This window comes from Equus caballus, chromosome 6 (assembly GCF_041296265.1).
Source record: "Equus caballus isolate H_3958 breed thoroughbred chromosome 6, TB-T2T, whole genome shotgun sequence".
In the NCBI taxonomy this organism is placed as follows: Eukaryota; Metazoa; Chordata; class Mammalia; order Perissodactyla; family Equidae; genus Equus; species Equus caballus.
In genome coordinates this window covers 22,625,685-22,634,844 of record NC_091689.1, presented here as the reverse complement: position 1 = coordinate 22,634,844, position 9,160 = coordinate 22,625,685, and the positions used below count along the sequence as shown (strand labels likewise).

Genomic DNA, 9,160 nt, shown 5'->3' with positions numbered 1-9,160 from the left:
TGTCCCTTTGTCCTTGAAATACCAAAATATCATCAGAATATATATTCAGGTATGTTTCTATCTTTTCAAAGAATCTCTCGAAGAATACTTAAAATTTAAAGACAAATCTTAATTTTTAAACATGTTTGAAGGGAGTTTTAATTTGGAGAGAAGACATTCTTTAGCTCAGGGAACTTATTCTGGTCTTCTGGGGCCACCATAACAAAATGGCATAGACTGGGTGGCTTGAACAATAGAAATTTATTTCGCACAGTTCTGGAGGCTGGACGTCCAAGATCAAGGTGCCAACAAGGTGGGTTTCATTCCGAGGCCTCTCCTCTTGGCTTGTTGATGGCCGCCATCTTGTTGTGTGCCCACATGGCCTCTCCTCTGTGCACTTGGGGAGAGAGATCTCTGGTGTCTCTTCCTCTTTTATGAGGACACCAGTTTTATCAGCTCAGGGCCCCACTCTTATGACGTCATTTAACCTAAACCACCTTTAATACAGTCACTTCAGGGGGTTAGAGCTTCAACATATGAATTTTGGTAACACAATTCAGTCCATTGCAGAAATTATTTTGTCTTATTTCGTTGTTTACTTGTTATAGTCTCTCTCCTTTTATTTCTCCTAAAATATAATGAATTCTCTGAATCTGTAGTCAATGTCACTTTTCTTTATGTGCATCTTTTTGTCCCTTTTGTACTATGAGTATGAGGAAATTTCTCTGTCTGGTCTTTTAAATCACCAATTTGGTTTTCTGCAATCTCTAATCACTGTATCAATTTCACATTAAAATTTGAAATAATGGTTTTCATCTCAGAGCAATCTTTCTCAATCTCCTGTCATTCCTTTCCCACAGACATAATGTTCGTCTAGATTTTCAGTGGCAATATGAATTAGAGATTTTTCTCAAATTTTCTCGTTTCTTGTAGCAACTCTGTTTCATAAAGAGACATTTGCTATGATGACTCAAAATAATCCATTCTTCACAGTACTGAACCAAAGTTCACTGTTCGCTTTTCCTTGAGTGGAGAAGGAGAGAATGAGAGATGGAAGAATGATGGCTATGGCTTTCTTAAAATGGTAGTTCAGATGGTGTATCAATTATGTATTGTTGTTATAACAAATTATCCCCACAACCTGATGGTTTAAAACAACAAGCATTTATAATTTTTTAGTTTCTGTGGATCAGGAACCAAGCACAGCTTAAGTGGGTGGGTCTGGCTCAAAGTCTTTCATGAGGTTGCAATCATCTCCAGGCTGGACCAGGGCTGACAGTCCCACTGCCAAGCCCCCTCAGTGATTGTTGGCAGTCTTAGAATAACCATTTTCAAGTTCACTCACTTGGGTCGCTCCAAGGGTCTGCCTCACAACATGGCAGGGTAAGCAATTCAAAGGAAAGAGATCGCCCAAGACTGAAGCCACAGTCTTTTTATAACCTAATCTCCAAAGTGACAACCCAGCACTTCTGCTGTGCCAGATCTGCTAGAAGCAAGACCAAGCCCACGCTCAAGGGGAGGAAATCACACAGGATGTGACTATAGGGGGAAAGTTCATCAGGGCCCTCTCAGAGGCTGCCCAACACAGAGGGGTGGGTCACAGATTATGTGTGTCTGCAGTCAAACGTCTTCAGACCCACCCCAAGAGAAGAGGACAGAGTTTAACCTTACAGACATTTTACTTTTCTATAACTGAAGTGTAGAAATTGAAAAGAATTAGCCGCAGAGATGGCCAGAGGGCTTCACCACTGGGGCAGAGTGTTTCTTTCCAGTTTTTTGTTTGTTTTATTTTGTTTTTAAATATATATGCCCATCCAAAATGGCTGATGTGATGCCCCTTTCTGAAACACACGTGACTGTCCTTCTGGGAGACCACTGCTGACCCTGCCTGCATGTGCCAGGCATCAGGAGCAGACTGTCACATGAGATGCTGATCTTCTGGGTGCGCTGTGGGACTCAGGGCCCCTTCCCAAGGCTGCTGATGAGGCAAGCTCTGCTTCTCACTCACCCCAAGGCTCCTCTCTGCATTTCCTTCTACTCACGCCCTTGCAGAGCTGGTCAGCCCTTCCTCAATCTTGCCTTCCCTGTTTCCCAAAAAAATTCCTCAAGATTTTTGCCATGGTGATGCACTCTGCCCTAAGTTCAACCACTGACATAGATTTTCTCCATTTTTCTCCTTTTCCCTTATTTCCAAGATTATCTGAGATGGGAGGAGTTAAAAATTTGAAAGCAGATTACTGTCTTGCGCTGCTCTTCTGCATCCTTGACGTGACTTCACAGTCTGCTTTGACCCATCAGGTTGATTTTAAGTTTAATTCTCAGAAGGCTAACTTCTCAGCTTACATCATGTGCTCGATGGATGATCCACTGTCACCGCCAATCAATGGCAGTGATACCTGTAATTAACTGTGTCGCTCTTAAAAAGCCGTGACCCTGGTGGTCCAGTCTCAACACAGTGTCTTGATTAGGGGAACACCATCCAGCAACCGAAGAGCATTTCAAAGTAATTGACTTTCTTTATCCGGTTCCCATATATGTGATAGCAGCACTCAAGACTTTTTTTCCCCCAAATACCTCAATTACTCCTGGCCCCTCACCTCTTTTCTCCCCTCCAACTCCTTGCCCATCTTTTCTCACAATGCCACATCTCAAAAAAGACCAAAAGATCAGAAAGGAAGAGAGAGGAAGAAACTTGACTACGGGAGGGCAGAGTGGAGCCCCGTGGGGCTGGACACTGAGAAGTAGGACCACATAGTTCTAAAGAGCACAATTAGGCTGCCCACATTTGCATTTTAGCTCTTCCACTCAGCAGCTGTGCGACCTCGAGCAAATTGTTTCACTTCTTGGTTTCCCCATCTGCCAAATGGGGACAATGATAGCACCTGCCTCACAGGATTGTTGAGAGAGAAAACAACAGCTCTAGAAGAGTGTGTGTTGTATATTACACACTATACGATCAGTACGTAGTGTAGGGTACCCTATACTCCCAACACATGGAGAAGTGCCTGGCATAGTCTAGGGCTCAAAAAGTGTTTATTGAATGAAACTCGCTGGTTTGTTATTTTGTCTTTGATGGCTACATTAATGGAAAATGTCTGCATCTCCTATTGTACAACTCCGTCCTGGTGCTGTCATAAACCAGGTTCCTAAAAGAAAAGAACTTGTAAGAGTCGTAAACGGCTTTCATCCCATTCTAACTGGTGCCCACATCCCGTCGCGTCGTTTCAAGTCTTCAAAAACACAAAGGAAATGAAAGGGGCCCCTGTTTTCTCCTTGCACAAAGAGCTGCCCGTAATGATCACATAACAATGCCACTTTACAAAGTGGCTCCCCACAGCCCGGTGGGTTGATGGGCGAGCCAGTCCCGCCACACCACCGTAAATACATTCACACAAATGTCTTGGTTGGAACTGTCAAGGCTGAAAAGCTATGAGAGACTCATTAAAAAGGAATTTAGAGGAATCTTCAGCCAAATTGAAAAGCTTCTGACCACAGGGAGAAGTATCCGTGTTGCTGGAGCTGGAAGCAGGAGAGCCGTGAATAAGACTGCGGGAAGCAGAGAGGAGAGAACGGAGAGAGATGGACGGAAGCACCATGGCCTGGGAAGGGAGCCCTGGTCCACCCAGAGCTGGTGGGGTCTGCAGCTGGACCTGGAGGCGAGCTATGAGCCAAGAGTCACCAGGGGCCTCCTTACGAGGAACCCGTGTGTTGAAGGAGCAGCTCTTCAGAACCTCAGGAACTAGCAGGGGCATTTCAGGCTCCAAGAAGAGATCGGTCCCAGAAATGGAGCCATTTCACAGAATTATGCCACCATCACCTGGAGTTAATCTGGATACGCCCAGTGCTTGTCCCTTACCCTGAGGCCACAATGAGCTCTGAGTACTTGGGACTGGCCATTTCTTCCAGGCTGTGACCCTCTTTGGCAACTTACTCTCACTGATGTCTAATTCTAACACGGTGCTGAAACTAAATTGGATCCACACTGTATCCATTCACTCATCGGGCGTTGTTATCTCGCTGCAAAATAGTTCCAGACCGAAAGTACTGCTAGAGAAAAGGTCCCAAGGCTGGCAGTCTCTGAAGGCACGCTCATGGGCTCTGCACAGCTGCACCAAACTTCTGTGCCAGCCTGGCCTCGTTGAATGCAAACCCACATGACGTAAAAAATTCTAGATAATGTTATGCTTCCCTAGGAGGATCTGTCTTATTAGTCCTCCTATAAACACATTTGTAAACATAACTTGACATAAGTCACATACAATATAGCACTGGAAATATGTAAACTACGGCACCCTCCTATGATTATTAAAAAGTGAAATAGAACAATAGAGTGACCTTTATCTGACTCAGAGAAAGCCAGGATGTGTCTGCCATTGATTGCTTAAATATATTCTGCACCTTTCAAGGGCAATCGCTGAAGGAGAAAATCAAATATAAGATTCCCAAGAGGTTAAGGGGGACATATTGGTGCTGAGTTCCTTCATCCTCAAATGACGGTGCAGCCTGTTGGGGACCGAGGCAGGGTGGGCAGTGGGGGGTCACATGAGCTAGTCAGTAAAGGAAAGATAAAGAAATAGAGATTAGAAGATTTCACACTGAAATAGAGAAATTCATGTTGCCTTAAATATAATTTGAGTTAGTTACATTTCAATTCCTAATTTATACATAGCGGGGTTGATAAAGAATTACATTATAACAAAATTAGCCGGAATAATTAGCATAGTGCATGTGCTACTGATTAAACACCCAGCAGATAGCTCGGTAATTAAGATCAGTGAGTGCCATATTTTGAAGCTTTGTCATCTTATTATCCGCCTAACAAGTACTTCATCTCTACCTCCCTTCTGATTTGAAGTTTGATAGCAATCTCTAATAATTCTCATTTTATTTCTTTAAACTACCTTACTCCAATCCCGACAACTTTCCTCTGGTCACTGGCCTCCTTCTCTTTGTATTTACACGATTGTGCTGGTGCCAAATTTCTTCCTAAATGCAAGGCATTTGGTGCTGCCAAGCATTAGTGCTTGGAAATTCAGGTTCAAAAGTCTCTTTCAAAACCCATCACTCTTTAGCCAAAGAAGGAACCAGAGGCCAACCATACTCTCTGCAAGTTGGTCCAGCATCTGAACTGAAGCCTGACCATCGAGTTCTAGCTCCTTTGCCAGCAGAACCCTTTGCCAGGGATTCCAAGAATGTCTCCATCGGGGTCCAGTTCTGTCCCTGTGATGCTGGAAGACAGTCCCTCAAGTGGCCTGGGCTGCTTGCTCCTTGATGACTCTAGCCGGTGATGTCATTGCTCCTCTGCTCAGGAAGTCAGGGGATGGCTACTGTCCCTGCAACATACAGTGAGATTTTTATCATGGAAGGCAGGTAGTTCATATTATCAAGGACCGGAAGGCTTGAGGGCTGAGCCATTTCTGCTGCATCTCTTTAGACTGAAGCCAGGACATTTCCCTGATTTTAAAGAGAAAGTGAACACCCTTATCAACCTAGAATACTTTCAACTACAAGTCACAGAAAATACATGAATAGTGCTTAAGGAATAAAGACAAGGAGTCTGGCAGCTGGCAGCCCAGATCTAGGGTAGAAGTTCGAAAATGTCAACAAGGAACCATCTCTTCCTCTCTTTCTGTTTCACACTCCTTAGTATGTGGATCCTTCATCTCAGGTCTGGCACCTCCTGGCTGTAATATGGCTGCCACAGCTCCACACATCAAGTTTATGTTCAAGGAATAAGAAAGGGAAAGTGGGGCCAGGCACATTATCACAGCAAAGAAAACCCAGGCTCTGCTGGGTAGTAGGAAGGAGAATGAATATTGGGTGGGAACTCCAGGGCTGGCTTCCCAAATGCTGGTGCCAGACATGTTGGGGGAAGTGTCAGCATGTGGAACAGAACCTGCAAAATCATACACGGGAGCTGAGAGGAGCAGAGACCTATTAGTCAGGGTCCTCCCAAGGAACAGAACCAACAAGATGTATAGATCACATATATAGATGAGAGAGAGAGAGATTCATTTTCAGTAATCAGATCAAGCAATTGTGGAAATTGGTAAGCCCAAAATCTGCAGGGCAGGCCAGCAGGCTGGAGACCTGGGAGGAGTTGCAGTTTGAGTCCAAAGGCCGTCTGCTGGCGGAACTCCTTCTTGCTCGGGGAAAGTCAATCTCTGTCCTAGAAAGGTCTTCAACTGATTGGGTGAGGCTCACCCATGTTATGGAGGGTCATGGGCTTTACGCAAAGTCCAGCAACTTAAACATTCATCTCAGCCAAAAAACATCTTTACAGGAACATCCAGAGTAATGTTTAACTGAATATCAGGGCACCACGGCCCAACCAGGTTGTCATACAAAATTAACCATCACAAGGGGAGACAAGAGAAAGTGAAAATGGAAGAGGTGGCAAGATTGGGGCGCACGGTGCAGGAGGCTCTGTAAAACCTCGGTGGCACAGCCTGGGCCCCTCAGAGCATCACGACACACAGGCAAACAGCTGGAGCAGCTGTGTGTCGTGTCCAGGTTGGCATGGGGAGATGCTGGAACACTGGAGACAGAGATCATGAGAAAAAAGCCAACTCACCCCCAGGAAGGGACAGAAGTTAATATGGGGGGCCTTGTTCTTCCACGGGCCATGGAACTGGGTGCTTTAAGCCAACTGAACCAGCCTGGAGGGGTGCGGAGGCTGTCGCTAATCTTGGGTTAGTTGTTCTTGTTCCCTCATGGGAGGGTTTTGTCTTCCTGAGACTGGCCAGTCCGCCTCTGAATCTGGAAACCAGATGCCACTCCGCTGGCTTCCGTTCAAGGCACGTCCAGTTCCCAGTGAACCAGACCCTCCTTTCAGATGCAGCGAAGGAGTACATGATCCAGAACGTCACAAACTGTGCCTTTCAACAGAACAGGGGTTCCAAGCCCAGTCTTCAGAAAAGCTTTCTAAAGTTTCAGGTTAGAGTCTTGCTTTTGATAAAAAGATGATATTATTTAACCGTACTTACGAGAGTTTGCTTTTAAAACATTGTCCCCTCTCCTTCACCTACTCACAAACGTGTCTACTGCCCCCATCTCTAGAATAATCCTTAACTGAGGCCTTCAGGGACATTAATTCCTATCTCCCTGGGAGGAAATGGGCCGCCAGCCAATGACCCTCCCCACCAGCTGTAACCCGAGCCAGTTCCTTCTATTTATAGCAACGCCCACACCGCTCTCCGCACAGCTGCTAACTTTGGACTCACTTGAGAGGAAGAGAAGAAGTTGGGTCAACACACAAACGACATGACGATGGCCAGCGCTGACTGCCTTCCCGACTACCCACTCGACTCAGATTTAGTGAAGAGATTAAAGTCCGCCCTGGATGCCAGCGATGAGGAGAGAGTGAGCGACTTGCTCTGCACTGAAGTGGAGCAGGTGGACGCCATCATCGAAATGGCCAACGACGACTGGATGAAAGACCCATCGGCTCAGCTGCCCCCCGGGGTGCTCCTAGGTAACCGGAATGAATCTGCTGCCTTTGAAACCAAATTACCCATCGTGTGCGTGTGTAAGGGGTGGGTCATTCCCGGAGGGGAAGGGCAAAAGGTTGAAAAAGGCAGATGATACGTACTCAAATATCCGTTTCATATGTATATATATGCTGCATATATTGTATATATCCAGGTGTGTTAAAAAGGCAACAATTACAGCACAATAGAAAAGAGTTTTAAAAGAAAGAAATTAATCCACGGCCCCACCATCCTAACGCCCTGCCTGTGTTCATTTCTCCACTTTTTTCCAAGCTAGTCTATTTGCATGTGCAAATTTCCCCCTTATAACCACCTCATAGATATGATTTTGTGCTCTGCTCTGTTTAGTCAATATATCTAAAGTATTTTCCACCTTGCTACAGTGTCTCCTTAATTTCAATCACCTATGGAGGAGATTAATCACAAAATACTTAAACCAAATGCTGAAGAGTGGGGAATCTTTGTTTGCATTTTTACCGCTATCGATAATGCAGTAATTAGCCTCTGTATTAGCATGCATATGGCTTTTTTTTTTTTTCTAATTCAGGGTTATATCCTTAGGATAAATTCCTAGGAGCAGTACTACCAGCATAAGGAGAGAAATTCTTCCAAAGTGTTTTTCGAAAGGATTTCTGTTCGCTCTGACTGCACCCTCTGAGTGCACGTGCCGCACGACACCCCAGACATAGCTGGTGAGGAACAGTCATGTTTAAATAGCCAGTTTAATAAGTGCGCCCTGCTCATTCTCCACCACCTGCTCGCCCATCCTTTCTTCATGCTGAGTCTTGTCCATAGGGTTTTGTTTTTCTTTGTGGACCTCTTCATGTGTGATTTGTCCATTCAGGTCTCGGACAGTGTCTTCCCCACTTCTTTCTATCTTTTTTGTCGTTTTGTAGGACTTCTTTACATAACATCTATATAATCCCTTTGCCGTATTTGCTGAAAATATCTTTCCGGACCTGAGACTTCACCACACGGTGCTGTTCTCTAGCTGGTCAGATGCGCCCTCCGCAATGTCAGTCTTGATGTTCAGGGCTTCTCTCCACCCACTAGACTCCCTCTCCACACACACGTGTGCATGCACACCTGTACACACATGCACACGCACACGCATATGCACGAAGGCATGCTCACACTGAGGAAGTGCACCAAGGGGGAACACGCATGGGACAGTCATGCTAGCGAGTGGCGCTTTCATGCACCAAAGATGAGAGATGGGAACTTCCACGAGGGTGAGCATGCTTCTCTCCCTGGTTTGGGTGCACTCACTGGCTGCCTCTCACTGGGGCGTTAAGCAAACTGCTTCAGGCTTTAGGGAGAAACCATCTCCTGCTTCCTCTTCTTTTCCTTGGTTTTCCTCATTTCTGGGGTGAGGGCCCAGGAGGCAGGAGCCTAAAGAGCAACACACCCTTGTTCTGACCTCAGCTCTGAGACAGCGCCTGGGACCCCCGCTCTCCAGGAGACTGCACTGGGCCGTGTGTGGGTTGGGGACTTGGCACCCATAAGCTGCCATTTGGCCAGAAGTGCTGAGCTATACGTTTTGCATTTGCCTTCCAGACCCACCCTGCACCCCACCCTGTGCCGCCCGGGAGGCTGACCTTATGAACTGCATCAACCCACCCTATGCCCTCTGACTCCTGTTGGGTGCAGCTCATGGAAGGTGCTAGAAGGAGTGGGGAGGGCAGGGTATT

At 46.0% G+C, this 9,160-nt stretch overlaps 1 protein-coding gene and 1 long non-coding RNA gene across 3 annotated transcripts in view; one reads left to right on the top strand and one right to left on the bottom strand.

Annotated features, from left to right (window-relative positions):
• Window positions 1-4,567: 4,567 nt before the first annotated feature.
• LOC138924591 (uncharacterized) lies at window positions 4,568-7,394 on the bottom strand. Its single transcript, XR_011439566.1, has 2 exons — window positions 7,203-7,394; window positions 4,568-5,312 (listed from the first exon to the last, which is right to left on the bottom strand). It is a non-coding gene; the product is annotated as an uncharacterized lncRNA (long non-coding RNA).
• ASB18 (ankyrin repeat and SOCS box containing 18) overlaps window positions 7,143-9,160 on the top strand; it is a 64,805-nt gene continuing 62,787 nt past the window's right edge. The window contains exon 1 of one of the 2 annotated variants that reach the window (XM_023642642.2): window positions 7,143-7,453. In XM_023642642.2, the coding sequence (XP_023498410.1) occupies window positions 7,243-7,453 (211 nt within the window). In that variant the 5' untranslated portion in view covers window positions 7,143-7,242. The remainder of the gene's footprint in view (window positions 7,454-9,160) is intronic. The other variant, XM_070269544.1, reaches the window with a different exon arrangement.